The sequence below is a fragment of the Eleutherodactylus coqui genome, chromosome 1 (genome assembly GCF_035609145.1).
Source record: "Eleutherodactylus coqui strain aEleCoq1 chromosome 1, aEleCoq1.hap1, whole genome shotgun sequence".
In the NCBI taxonomy this organism is placed as follows: domain Eukaryota; kingdom Metazoa; phylum Chordata; class Amphibia; order Anura; family Eleutherodactylidae; genus Eleutherodactylus; species Eleutherodactylus coqui.
Window position 1 is genome coordinate 34,819,426 of NC_089837.1, and position 15,373 is coordinate 34,834,798.

General features: G+C 44.8%; 1 protein-coding gene across 1 annotated transcript in view; it reads left to right on the forward strand.

Moving 5' to 3' along the window:
- ZNF395 (zinc finger protein 395) overlaps nt 1-13,856 on the forward strand; it is a 29,815-nt gene extending 15,959 nt beyond the window's left edge. The window contains exons 9-10 of the mRNA XM_066594848.1: nt 3,574-3,680; nt 7,566-13,856. Coding sequence (XP_066450945.1) covers nt 3,574-3,680; nt 7,566-7,677 — 219 coding nt within the window. The 3' untranslated portion in view covers nt 7,678-13,856. The remainder of the gene's footprint in view (nt 1-3,573; nt 3,681-7,565) is intronic.
- Nucleotides 13,857-15,373: the final 1,517 nt, after the last annotated feature.

The window sequence follows — 15,373 nt, forward strand, 5'->3', positions numbered from 1 at the left end:
GGATTTAGTTCGTCTATGGGCAAAGTCCACGTGTGATATTTCCAACATGGAGCCATGTTAAAGGGGTGTTCCGGCGATGAGACGTGGTGTTGTTTTTTTTGTTTTTTTTTTCAGTTTTCACCCATCCAACTGATAAAACAGTGGGGGGGTCCGACCGCTGGGACCCCAACCGATCCCTAGAATGGGGGTCCCATGTCCCTCCTATTACACAGTCCAAGACTTATTGTCCAACTTCTGTAGCGCATTGTGGTGGACGAACCCGCTGGTCGTGGCGGTTCAATGGCGCAGGAAGATGGCAGAGCGCTGTGCTCAGTTATCTGTCCACCCTATTGGGTGGTATGGAGCCGCTTTGACCAGCATGGCCGACCATCCCACAGAAGTGGGACAATAAACCTTGGACTGTGAAATAGGAGGTACACGGGACCCCCATTCTAGGGATCGGTTGGGGTCCCAGCGGTCGGACCCCCCACGATCTTTGTTTTCACATGTCCATCAACTGGAATAATACGCCTCCCCACCTGAGTACGCTCTCGGTGAGGCGGGCTTGTAATTCAAGCCGGAAAAAACGCATCTTTAAGATGGCAACGAGGCGTCGCGTTCAGTTGTGGCGCCTATTGCGAGCGGATTTTGTCATACATTATGGTGCAGAATCTATTTGCTCTCCACACTGTAGAATGGTAGGTTTAGTATAAAAGGACTGACGGATCACATAAATCTCCAGTCCCGTGGCTGAACCCACAGGCTAGTAAGGCCTGTGACATCCCTAAAAACACCAGGCCTCAGTCATCCTGCCTGTTGCCCATGGCAACCAATCGCAGCGCTGCTTTCATTTTACCTCATGAGTCTCAGAACTGGAAGTGCAGCTGTGATAACCAATCAGAGCGCAGCGTTCAATTCTGAAGCTGTTGTGGTAAAATGAAAGCTGGGCTGTGATTGGTTGCTAGGGGTAACGGGCAGGATTACTGTTCCAGCTCTGATAACTGAGGCCTGATGTTGTATGGGAGATAAGCCGCGGGCTGTGGAGACCCGGACAGGAAAATGGATGTATAATCAGTGGGTGGAGCTGCAGCCTGAAGCTGTATTCGCACTGAACACAAATGTGTGAACGCAACCTGGCGCTACGATGTTCTAATTGGCGCTGTTAGGCTCCGCCCCTCCTAGTCTACACATGTATTCTCCTGTCCTAGGGTGGCTTTCACAGCCTGTAAGGTATCCGTTTTTCGTGGCTCCCGGAGGCCCCCTTGAGGACGTGACTGACTTTGGGCTTCTCTGCAGGGCGCGCTGCGGTTTACCGTTTCTTGGAGTACATATAATAACTTTTTAGTGCATTTTGTTTTTCTCCCCATCGTGCTGCGCTGCTCTGCAGGGAAAATCTCCTTTCTCTTTGCGATATCGTCCATTGTTTTCAGCACCGGCCCTGTTGAAAGCAATGGGACAAGATGGCGATCCCCTGCCGCGGCTGTAAGAGTCGTGCCGGGGGATTCCATCATCTCTGCAGGGATGCGAGGCGGTCTCCGCGTGGATTGCGTTGGCGGGCCGTGATTACCAGTCCCCGCCAGTGTGAAGGAGCCTGACTCCCCCTAGTGGTGCCGTTGGCTGAAGCTGAACATAGGAACTCTGACCTTGTCTGACAGTCACTCAAATGTTACGGCGGTGAGGATGTCACAAATCTAATCAAGCAAATTAAACAAAATTTTGTTTGGCTTTTTTAATTTAATTTTTTTTTTAAGGTTTTGTGCTGCAGGGTAAATGGCGCATTCACTTTATTGCAAAGGTCGATACGGATGCGGTGATGCCAAACGGGCGTCTATTAAGAGGGGAAAGTGGGCAAAAAAAAAACCCGCCTGAATACACACATTTAACGGGGCAATTAAAAAAAAAAACAAAACCTAGCCCGTAGATCTGCCTGTGTAAATGGCAGTTGCACAGTAGGGGTTACTACGTATGTTTATATCACTCCGTTATTAACCCCTTAACGCTGCAGGGCGTACAGTTATGTCCTGCAGCTTCGGGGTATGTATGAAGGGAGATTGCAGGGCGATCCTGCACCATACAACACGGGTGTCGGCAGCTCTCAGCCGCAACCGCTCCGATAAGACTCTCCGCTCATCGGAGCTGTTAACCCTTTACGTGCTGAAGTCGGTTCTGACAGCGGCATTTAAGTGCTCTGACCGCATTCCGGGTTCCTGTAGGGCCCCAGCGATGAGATCACAGGTTGCTGTGCGGGTGTCACAGAAGCTGGGGGCCTTCTGAAAGTCCACAGGGCTGTCATTACCTGTAAAGCAATGCTCATGGGGAGGCTTGATAGACTGGCCTGTCAGATTGCGGTATGATGTAATAATGCTCTGGCATTACATCCTACTACAGGAGCGATCAAAGCAGCAAAAGTTCTTGTTGCCTCTGAGAATGGGGTTTGGTTTTTTTTGAGAAGTTTACCAATTATTAAAAAATACATGTAAATGTTTGCAACAAGACGCACTCAGACTGCGCCAATTTTTTTTTTTTATTTTTTATTTTCTTCTCCCACATTTCACTCACGTATTTCACAAAAATACAACTCGTCCCGCAAAAATCGAGCCCTCAGACAGCGATGGTGATGGATATGGCCGCCTGCAGACGGTTGGGATTTCCGCCACTGGAAACCTGCATAGGATTGTGTTAACAAACGCAATCCTATGCAGACGGTTGCGCGAAATGTCGCGCGGCAAGCAAACCACGGCGTGTTCGTCACTCACCCGCGGCTGTCTCCGGCAGCCGGCACATGAAAGATCCGAAGCTGCGGGGTGCGGGTGAGTACGCCTGCTCTCTGCAGGTGCTTGGATCGGGTCCCACGGCGAGAATTCTCGCTGCCGGATCCGACCCGGCCGTCTGCAGGCGGCCTAAGAGTTATGATTTTTTTATTTTTTTTCTTTCCCACATGTATAGTTAAAATAAAAAAAAAAACCAAAAAACCCTGCACATTGTGTGTAGGAAACCCACGTGACCGGGTCCATTGACCCTTATGTGTTCTGTCTTTTGCAGGTGTGAATTTTAAGCACACTGGTTCTATGTAGATGTGATTTAACATCGCTGGTGTGACGGAGCCCCCGGGCTGCCATCTTGTTGCGGTTTTTGACTGCAGTTTACAAACCACATTAAAAAAACTTTTTTTTTTTTTTTTTAACTGCATGCGACTTCTAGAAAATGCGCGCCGTTTTTGTGTGTGCTTGAAAACTGCAGCCTGAGCGCTCGTTCTTCTGTGGGTTCTTTCAGATGTGTGTATTACGTACCGCGATGGGCCTTTGATTGAATGGGTCAGCGCAAATACGCCGGAGATATTGTATCTGTACAGAAAATGAATGGGCCCTTCTGCGTATATTTTTGCGCGCGCACTCGCTGGAATATGCAGGCAGTTGCTATTTGCAGGCGTGTAAATATGCAGCGGAGACCCACATATGCCCATGTGAACGAGCCCTAAAGCCCAGTTCACATCCGTTGTGTCCAGAGCCGCCTCCGCTCTACCCTCCAGCGCGGTGTAATACTGGTAGACTGCAGGTTCTCACTAAAACTCAACAAGTTCCTTTTTCCTCCCAGATCAGAAGCCGGTCGCTCAGCTTCAGTGAGCAGCAGCAACAGCAGACTCCATCCATAAAGTCCCAGCTGATTGTGGCCTCACCACCCCGAGCAGCCAGTGGCAGCAGGTAGGTTCCTCTCTAACCAGAAGTTTTGTTTTCAAGGATGGCAGTTATGGTAAAGGCTGTGTTCCCAAGCGCTACACAAGCTGATAAAGAGGTCCCCTGCACATACTGTACCCTCAAATTATTAATGCCCCAATTTCACTACAGGCTGTAAAAGAGAGAAGCTTCCACAATACAGTTATTTGGCCACTAGATGTCAGCATTACTGAACTACTCATTGACAAAGGCCAATCACTTTCTCTGTGACCGTAACTTTGTTATAAGTAAGTGATTATAATATCAGAGCAAAAGGACCATTTATTGTGGAGAACTGACGGTTTATAGCGCAGCTCTAGTACCCTGTTGTACCGCCTCTAGCTTAAGAATCATTGAATGGTAGAGTTGGAAGGGACCTCCAGGGTCATCGGGTCCAACCCCCTGCTCAGTACAGGATTCACTAAATCATCCCAGACAGATGTCTGTCCAGCCTTTGTTTGAACACTTCCATTGAAGGAGAACTCCCCACCTTCCGTGGTAACCTGTTCCACTCATTGATCCCCCTCACTGTCTAATATCTAATCTGTGTCTCCTCCCTTTCAGTTTCATCCCATTGCTTCTAGTCTTTCCTTGTGCAGATGAGAATAGGGCTGATCCCTCTGCACTGTGACAGCCCTTCAGATATTTGTAGACCGCTATTAAGTCTCCTCTCAGCCTTTTTTTTCTTACAAGCTAAACATTCCCAGATCCTTTAACCGTTCCTCATAGGACATGATTTGCAGACTGCTCACCATCTTGGTAACTCTTCTCTGAACTTGCTCCAGTTTGTCTGTCTTAAAGTGGGGTGCCCAGAACTGGACACAGTATTCCAGATGAGGTCTGACTAAGGAAGAGTGGAGGGGGATAATGACCTCACGTGATCTAGACTCTATGCTTCTCCTTAATACATCCCAGAATTGTGTTTGCCTTTTTGGCTGCTGCATCACATTGTTGACTCATGTTCAGTCTATGATCTATTAGTATACTCAAGTCTTTTTCACATGTGCTGCTGCTTAGCCCAATTCCTCCCATTCTGTATGTGCTTTTTGCATTTTTCTTGCCCAGATGTAGGACGTTGTTCTCCTTGTTAAATATCATTCTGTTAGTCGCCCACTGTTCAAGTTTTTCTAGATCTTTTTGAATACTCTCCCTCTCTTCCCTAGTGTTAGCTATCCCTCCTAGCTTTGTGTCATCGGCAAATTTGGTCAGTTTCCCATCAATTCCCTCCTACAGATCATTTATAAAGATGTTGACCAACACTGGGCCTAGGACATAACCTTGTGGTACCCCACTTGATACATCCTTCCACTTGGATGTGCAGCCATTTATGACCACTCTTTGAGTACAATCACTTAGCTGGTTGTGAATCCACCTAACAGTTGCCTTGTCAATCCCAGATTTGGTTATTTTTTCAATAAGTATGGTATGAGATACTTTGTCAAATGCTTTACTAAAGTCAAGATATACTATATCTGCTGCATTTCCCTGATCAACCCAGTCGGTGATTCTCTCATAGAAGGAAATTAGTGCCGTCTGGCATGACTTGTTTGTTACAAACCCATACTGGCTCTGGGAAATAACTCCATTCTCATCCAAGTACTTGCACACATGCTGTTTAATAATTTGTTCAAAGATCTTTCCCGGTATAGAAGTCAGGCTCACAGGCCTGTAGTTTCCTGGATCTACCTTCTTCCCTTTTTTTGACGATAGAGACAACATTTGCCCTTTTCCAATCTTCTGGGATTTCGGTTCTCCAGGGATTTTCAAAGATTATGGCGAGTGGTTCAGCAATCGCCTCCGCTGCTTCCTTTAGTATTCTAGGATGGAATCCATCTGGACCTTCAGACCTGAATTCATTTAAGTTAGCTAAGTGTTCCCTCACCATCTCTCTGCTTATAGATGGCCTGCATTCTTTTATCCCCCCAATAGCACAGGGAAGATCAGTCGATGTTACATCTACTTTCTAAGAGAAAACAGATACAAAATAGGAATTTAAAAGTTCGGCCTTCTCAACATCATTCTTAACCAATTCACCATTTTTATCCTGTAAGCATACCCCACCCCTTCAAAATCCTTTTTTTATTGCTTTTGGCCTCTGTTGCAAGCCTCAATTAGCTTTAGCTTTTCTGACACTTGCCCTACAGTTTCTGCTTGTATACAAGATGTGATACGGGGGGCGGCATGTAGGCTCTAGTACGCTGTTGTACCGCCTCTAGCTTGGATACAAGATGTGATACAGGCAGGCATGGAGACATATAGGTTCTGTATGGTATCCTGCGGCATATGGCTCCACATTTGCTGTAACTGAGCCTCTAGATCGTGCAAACTCAGACTGTTGAAGTTTGCGTCCCAGATGGTCCCATACATGTTCTATTGGTGATAAATCTGGCGACCGGGAGCCATAGAAGTGTGACGATATTGTGGGGGCTCTCATGACCACCTAGTGTGAGCAGCCGAGCATTATCCTGCTGGAAGTTGCCATGAGAGGAACACATGTGGCTGCAGGATGTCCTGAACATATCACTGAGCTGTCATTGTCCCTCGTACCACTACTAGGGGGGACCGAATGTCGTATGTGATGGACCCCCAGACCATCACACCAGCAGGGGGCAGTGTGCTGCTCCACAGCAAAGGCAGGATTGAGGTGTTCACCCCAAGTCGCCAGACATGAATACAGCCATTGTCAGCGCCCAAACTAAACCTGGATTAATCGCTGAAGACAACCCGGTTCCCCACCGTAGCGTCCAGTTTCATCGCTCATAACACCACTGCAAATGGAGATGACTGCAGGGGTCAGAGGCCGTACATGTAATGGGGGCCGGGAGACCAAATGTCCTTTAGCTAAGAGCCTGGCGCCACCTGTATCTGGGTGGTGGACAACAAAGCAGTTGGGGCTGCTGGTGCTTGTCAGACAATCAGATGCTCCTCTCTACTGGTGGTCTGTAGGGGGCGTCCTGAGCCCAATCACCTTGTGTGCACCAATCCACTGGTCCCAACACCCTCCTAATAGTCTGGTCAGATGCTCCTCTCTACTGGTGGTCTGTCAGGGGGGTCCTGAGCCCGGTCACCTTGTGTGCCCTCACACACCCACTAGTCCCATCACCTCCCAACAGTCTGGTCATAACGGCCCGGTGGGGACAATTCATTGATACGACCATCCAGCTTCCCACATCCCAATAATGCGCCCCGTCTGGTAACGGGGTGAAATCTCTTCTCTGCATCGTAGAGGCCTCTAGTGGTCAACAAGCTCTACGCAAGCGGAAGAAGAGGTCACTACACACAAGGAGCCACCGGGAGCCTCTTATAGGGCAAGGGGGGAACCACTTTTAGGGCCTCAGATGGCAAGACCGATCATCTTATCACCACAACTCCCATCATTACAGATCTGCCTGAGATGGAGCTGCATCCTTCTAGGGAGGGGTTTGGGTTTTTTGTTTTGTTTGTTCTGACTGTGTGTACTTTTAACAGGTCAGAATTCTTAAATCCCAAAAGCTTGCTAACATTTTCAACACTTGTGGTGCAGAGCGTTAAGGCAGTAGTATGCAGTCCTAAACTCTCGCTCACGACCTGAAGGTTGCGGGTTCAATCTCCGTGTGGTTCAGGTAGCCGGCTCAAGGTTGACTCAGCCTTCCATCTTTCCGGGGTTGGTAAAATGAGTACCCAGCTTGGTGGGGGTGATAAATAAAAACTACCTGAAAGCACTGTAGAACTGTAGAATAAGTTGGACCTATACAAATAAGATTTATTTTTTAATTGTAATCCAGTGAAAAGGGTTTTGTGTTTTTGTTTTTGTTTGTTTTTGTTTTGTTTTTCCAGTTCTAAATTTTGTGTTTCAAATTTTTCTAAATATTTTTTTTGCTTGTTTTTTCAAAGGAAAGTTCGTGGTGAAGCAAAGAAATGCCGCAAGGTATATGGCATTGAACACCGGGACCAGTGGTGCACCGCCTGCCGGTGGAAAAAGGCCTGTCAGAGGTTCCTCGACTAAACCCTAATCTGTATGTCTCCCAAGAGGCGGGGCATATTTAGCTTCAACACTTCCAGCTTCCTAGAGTCTGATTTGGTGTTGGCTATAAAGACTGTATAAATTGTAAATGACAAAACCTGTACATCGTTATGTCGGCCAGATTTTTAAAATTTTTTTTTTTTTATTTTTTTTTTTCTTAGATTGTAGGTTTTTTTTTATTTTAACTTTGCTAAACGGATGTGTAGGGACCAAAGTGTTCGAACTTTGAAAGAAAGAGGGGGAAAAAAATCCCTCGTCGCTACAAGTTTTCAAAAACCTTTAACGAAGTATTGAGTACCCGTCCGCGTTGTACATAGCGTCTGCTTCACCTCATCGACCTGTAAATGTCCTACACCGCGACTATACGTGTTCTTATATTTTGTTACATGACCATTGTACATACCGTAAAGATGCATTGGGACTCCTGCAGTGTCCAGGGTCCATCAGACGGCAGTTTTATTGGTAACCTATAGAAAATTCCAGTTCCCGTTTTTAGGATTATTAGTATCTGGGGAGTCGATGAAGCCATTTTGTACCTCTGTTCAGAAAGATTTCTTTAGCGCCCTCCATAATGGGCCGATTTGAGAAGAGTCACAAAAAGTGCTGTCCATTTTAGGAGACAATTCCACAAAAAGGACCATTTTCAGTCTGCTATCTCATGATGTGGTGCTCTGTATCTACTAGTGGTTACATCTATGTAATGTATTGAGCAGCTATTCTCCATCTCTTGGTAACTTTTGCCTGCACAAAGGGAAAAAAAAGCTGCTATTTTGTTGGTTGAGCCAGTTTTTCCAAAACAGTCGTATGCTATTTGTTCGAGGAACCTTGGCCAGGAAACCCTTAAGTCCAAGGGCCTCACCTTAAGTGGATACTTGTCAAGAAAACATTCCTCCAGTGATGGCGTCCATGGTGCTTAATCTCTCATGCTAGAGCAGATGGCTCACACCACTAGTGTTCCATCTGAATGTGGGAAGCCCATCTCTAAGGACATGGACATGTCTGCACTGGGTCCTACATCGCAAAGGGCAAAGACTTGTAATTGCTCAATTAAAGGGTCTATTTAATGTGGAAAATCCACCTTTTGAGCCATTTCCCTCCTAAGTTAAAGTATATTGTGTCAATAACATCTTGAAGAGCAGCCGTAGATGCTAGTAGACTGCCGACTTGGTTCAAAAACGGTTTAGCTCAATGGAGTCAATGCCCAAAAGCAGTTGATGAGGTATTGCACTCCGCCTCTGAAAGGAGTGTCCTACATTCTTATAACCAGAGACAAGCGAAAGTACCGCGTTGTGGTCGGACTACTCCATAATAGGAATGAGTTATCCCATTTCTTGGCAATCAATCAGTGGTGGTGGGCTCTTGTTTGTATCTTCTCTTTAAAAACATGGCTGCTTTCATAGTAACATAGTATATTAGGCTGAATAAAGACAATGCCCATCTAGTTCAGCCTGTTTCCACCCCCTACTAGATCTAGAGGAAGTCAAAAACCCCAGGAGCTAGAAGCCAATTAGCCCATTTGAGGGAAAATTCCTTCTCGACTCCATAATGGCAATCAGAAGAATCCCTGGATGAACCCTTGTTAGTTCCTACCTGACTAAGACCCGGAACTACAAACCCGCTGGTCACCTAATGTCTATATCCTGTAATATCCTTCTGCTCGAGAAAGAAGTCTAGTCCCCTCTTAAACACCTCAATGGATGTTGTCATCATCTTAAGTAATATGTCCACACCGGGTTGTCTGCTGACAAGGCTTAAAACCCCTTCTACACGGGGTGATTCTTGTGAGAATAATCGCTAGAAACAACAAATTCGAGTGATGGTCGTTCCACGGACAAACCACTGAGCGACAATTGGCTCACTAGTTGCTAGCCGTTAATTTTCTGGTCACCAAAAATAAATTGTTGTGTAGTTGATTGAATTATCTCATGTCAAAGAGTTGAGCTGAAAACAAACCTGGTGGGAGGCGTTGAGGTGTTCAAAACGCTTGCTGCTGTTTACCCCCACCCGCTGAATCTTCCCAAGGTTAATAAAGTTGAGGTAATGAGCTGAAAGAGCCAACGAACGTATTAGGAATAGCTAATGGCCACCAAAAAAAGTGATAAATTTGTAAACGATAATTCGGCTTGTGTAAATGCTCCTTACGAGTCACTCATCTGTGAAGCTGAGCCTCAACTGCCCCCCCCCCCCTCAAATAACTGTCCGATCACTAGAGTGATGTTTGCCGGCGAGTATTCACCTCACCATCTCCTAATGTAATGGTACGGTTGGGCGTGGTGGTGTTTTTGGAAGAAGGCCCATGCTCTTCCAACACCTTTTTTAAGAAATGATTGGCTGCCTTTTGGAATGCTGGCTCAGCCTACAAAATAACCCACTTGGTGCTCTTCAACGTAAAGGTGCTTAAGACATACCAGTATTCAGCAGAGGAATCCTGCGATGCAAAGTATGTCTCCACTTCGAGAGCCTGATCCAGTCCGTAGGAGTCTGGAGGACAAGACAGTTTATAGAAGCCCTAGACGAGAGCTCCTCAACTCTAGTCTTTGAGCGTTGCCAACAGGCCATGTCTTCAGATTTCCTCATTGTCTGTACATTGTCCAGGTGAGAGAGATCCTCGAATCATGACCTGTTGGAGGTGCTTAAAGAAGAGTACAGTTAAAGGGGCCATAATCTACAATCCGATGATGCACCATCTAACCAATGGATTGGTCTTCCGACCCCAAAAATGAATTCTCCTGAATATTGGTTTGGCCCAGTGATGACCATCTCCACCAAGGTCTTCCTGTTTTTTGGTTTTGCTCCATTTTGTGCAGGTTGAAAGTCCAAAGTCTTGGCTCGGACCATTTCTTCAAGGTGCTGTACAAAAAGAAAGATATACGTGTCAGTATTCTGATCGCTTTATCGTGATACCCCAAGGCACTTAAGTTGTGATATCAGGAGTCAACCAATACGCTTTCATCCTGTTTTACGTGGGTCAACGAGTGGGATGGAGTCAATGACTTAGGCCCTGTGAGTTGGTGGGATCTCCATCAAAAAAGCATTTATGTCCACTGTGAACGTGATGAAAGTATGTGACCCCTCTCCGCTCCAAGTATGAGTGGTCCTTTAGAGCTTCAACGCACCTTTTTAAAGATTGGATTTTTGACTCCATGGTGTTTTTATATTTCTTATTAATGTGAATGTATCTGTATAGTTAGGAGTTTTGCATTTCATAGCTCAGCTTTTGCGCGCAAAAAAAGTTGGAAGGTTCAAAAATCGCTTTTTTTGATACGGAATATCCGTATACGGTATAACGGGAGGGTGAATTATAATCCCAGTAATCCAATATATAAAGTGCTGCTGACTGCATGACGCTGTGTCTGGCCTGTACTGGAAAAATAGCTCCTGAAAGGTGACTTTCTGTATACATGTAGCAATCCAAGTTTTTGTTTTTTGTTTTTGTTTTTTTTGTTTTTCCTAGTTTGCTGCTCCTGTAGTGTAATGAAGCTATACATTGTCCTGGTTTTAATGCCTGTTAGCATGTTCTTTATGACTCGATAAAACCACTCGGACCCCAGGGGTAGACTGTCCCTAAAATCAGATACCCCTCTTAATACATTGGAACTTTTATACCCAGGATGTTGGGCATCCGATATGATTGGAATGTTCTTCATATCATTTGTGGAATTTTTCTGGCACACTCCACTTGGGGTGTAAATGTAAAATCCTGCAGACAGATGGGAGGACTGTTAATCTCCTTGCTGCTTACAGTTACACTCTAAGCTGCCCGCGTCATCCTGCAACTTCTTGTTGTTTTTGTGTTGCTTTTTATAAAATAGAAACTTTTTTTAATTGAATTAGTTTTAGTTTTTTCTTTTCTTTTTTTTTTTCTTAAATATATGCAAAAGCAGCCTAAGGACATTCTCACATTGTTTAGGCCTCCATAACTGCTATGCTCCCCACTTTATAAATGTTGCATTCCTATTCTAACCCGAGACCTTTTGGATCTCCATTTAAGGAAGGGAAGCCTATGATTCCATCTGTCGTAAATGGTATCCAGACGGAAACTTAGATAGAAAGTCAGGACGGTGGTTGAAATGAGATCTGAACAGATCCTACAACCTGCATTGGAGAGGTAGATCTGCTTTGGCCTTATAAGGGTTGTCCCTCTAGCCTGGAAGCTTCCATACCTCCATTCATCCCAGTGCAGCTAGACCATATGTATAGAGCCACCTCCCAGACTGAGATCGGGACTAGTCATGTTCCCATCTGCTTCAATTCCTCTGTCTCCCCTTTCCCGGCCCATCCTTTAAAAGTCTTGGTTGGAACAACCCCTTTTTATTATGGTGCCCATTAGATCAGTGAAGGTCTGTCACCCAAGAGCCTCACTGATCAGCTGTTCTCTGGGCCAATTTGCTTTTGCACTGAACTGATGTGTGCAGGAAGCAGACAGCTCCATTTCCACTGCAGTGACCAGGGTTAGTATTACAGGAAAAGTTCCTATTGAAATAAACAGGAACTCTTGCTTGTAATACCATGCCTAGCCACTCCAGAGAGAACGGAGCTGTCTGCTTCTTGCAGAAATCTGCTTACTACACTAGCACACCGGCCCAGAGAACAGCTTGATTGGTGGCAGACCTTCGCTGATCTACTATTGATGGCCTATACTGTTGATGGGCCATCAGTAATTTATAACTAGAAAACACCCTTAAGAACATATTACATCCATCGTAGGGTACATTTTTTTTTTTTTTTCTAGTTTATGGAAGCATTTTGCATATAGACACATTTGGCTTAAGGGGTTTGTTGCGCTTCTAGCTGTTTTTGTTACAGTAAGCTTACTGCTCCATACATCACACAGTGGCCTATGTAGGTACTGCAGGCTGAGTCCCTTTTACTTCAGTTGTGCTCAGTCTGCAGTGCTGACCTGGGCCACTCTGCAATGTACAGAGCTGTCTGCTTCCTGCAGCAAAAGTGCTAGAGGTTGAACAACTGTGGCCCAATTACAGATCTGAGCCTTGTGTGTGTGCTTGAGTCCTTCCTAATGTTGCATTGTGGTTTGGTGCAGTTGGGTGCCCCTCAGTATACAGCAGGACCACAGCGGTTCTAGTTGACCATTTTTCATTAAGAAGGTTTGGAATCGACAACTAATGGGAGGCGGATATGAGGCTTCTGCAAAACTTTTGATAAGCGGAATACTTTTGTCCCATGCAAACTTTTACGACTTTCCTGTTTTTTGCACCTGATGTTTCATAACCAGATGCAGCTCGGACAACGGTGGCACATCAGAAATTTCAAATCTGAAATAGATTTTTGAGAAGTCCAACAAATTTCTAAAGGTGAACGTTTTTGTTGCCTTCAATCCATCATGGAAAAGGGGCAACCCAAGTCAACTGTCTAGTCTGTCGAGGGGGGGTTGGGGGGGGGCTCCCTCTGTGTAGTTGTGGTCGATGCACTTGTAGTATTTTTGAATTTATAGTAGATCTAAGAGAGAGAAACTAAATTTTGTAATTTATTTAAGTTACTCCATCTAATATATTCTTATTTAAAAGAATAGATCTTATAAAGAAAACTCTAAAGCACTTAACATATATACATGTCGGCCCGCCCCCTTGACCATTTTCTGGTAACTTCTACCCGTAAACTGTCCAAAAATGTTTACCGATTTCAGCACTGCAAACCTTTTGACAAACCTGATACTTTATGGTGACACTGTGTGGTTTTAGCAGAGGTGCTTCTCCATTGGCTATGTAATACACAACGCCCAGACGGGCAGCGGTTGTGTTATCGCGCCTCTGGGAGGGATGATGGTGCTTTTTTTTTTTTTTTTTTTTTTTTTTTTTTTTACCTCAACGCACAAATTTTAATACGGGGCAGTCGTCACTATTCTGTAAATGAAAGGAAATTTGTATTAAATAAATGTAGTCACCAGTTGATGCCAAGACCTTTTTGAGCCTCCTGAAGTTGAACTGCATCTTTTCAATGTAGTTTTTAAATCTGTTTTTTATTTTCTGTCTGTATCCGTACACCACAGTCTCACACAAACACTAACCATTCATTGTCTTTATGCCATTTTTTTTTTAAGCTGGGTATTTTTTAATTCCAGAGATGAAATTGTTACTTTGTACAATGATTCTGTTGTATCTGTGCATGTTGGAACCTCAATTTTAAATTTTTTTTTTTTTTTTGTTTAAGAAAAAAACAAAAAGGAAAAAAATTCCCCTCACTGTTTTTTGCTGGAGCTTTTTTTTTTTTTTTTTTTTTTTAATTTTTGTTTTTTCAGCTGTCTTCCAAGTATTATTTCTATTGTAATACAAGAAAAAAAATGTGAACTCGTATGTTTATACAGCGGTGATATGAAATATATTTTCTAAATAATATGTTAATGTCTCATGTTTTTATTGGGCTCTGATGATAGAGTGCAGAATACTGATGTGGGAATACAGCAGTGGAAGATTAACTTTTGTAGAAGTCAAACTTTTATGTAAAACATAAAAAAACCTAATTCTAATTCTATCATCTAAATAATTTTTCTTTTCTTAGTATTTTGATTTGAAAAAAAAAAAAAAAAAGAACGACCACCTGTCCACGAGTTGCATGCTCTGCCCCTGATCACATGACTTTGATGTCATGCAGCCTTGCGTTCAGTCACCTGGGCTCTGACCTCTCCCTGATCACATGACTGTGACGTCATCACAGGTCCTTCACTTTATTAACAACCCGCAGAGCCTGACAGCAGCCATGTGCATACAGGACCTGTGATGTCACTGACATATTGTCAGTCACCTGTGTGAAAGGAGCTCGAGGTCACATGACCAGGGAGTGATGAGTGTGTGCAGGAATCTGCTGTGCTGGTTGTGATCGGTGTTGTATGGGATGAAGTGTGTGTGTGTGTGTGTGTGTAGCCATGTGCTTACTAATGTAACATGGTGAAAAGGATTCAAGCTGTAAGTGGTGCATTAGTAATTATTACCTACCAGCTGTCCTTCTGTGAGTGAAATACTCCACCCCCTATAACATGATTGTGACATCACAGGTCCTGTACGCACACGGCTGCTGTCCAGCTAGGTGTTCTTTAGTATTCCATAGCAACTGAGGCCATGGGGGTTGCATATTATATTCTACAACGCTTGATTCGCAACCTGATTGGTTGTTTGGGTTGGCTGATTCACAGGGGTTGGTTTGGGTTGGCTGATTCACAGGGATTGGTTGGTTTGGGTTTGTAGGGTATGGAAGACTAAGGAACACCTACAGCAGCCGTATGCGTACAGCACCTGTGACAATGTAACAGTCATGATCAGTCCCCTTTTGTGGGAGGAGTCTGGGGTCACCTGACCAGGGGTTTATCAGTGTGTGCAAGACTTTGCTATGCCGCTTTTGATCCCTGTTGAATGAATGTATGTAGCAGAGCTATTTCTGATCATGTAGCAGTACTCTGTGGGTGGTGGTGGTGGGGGGGGGGGGGGGCTGTGTATGTAGCAGAGCTCTGTGTGTGTGTGTGTGTGTGTGTGGGGGGGGGGGGGGGGGGGGGCTGTGCATATAGCAGAGCTGTGTGGCAGATTGCACCACCAGAAACACTGGTACTATATGACTTCCTAATAATTACTAGTATATACATATACGTGAGATATACCAGTGTGTTGCATAGGAATTTTATGGATAGCAGTCCTGGAGTATAGAAAGTGGCCACAAAAATGACCCCAGC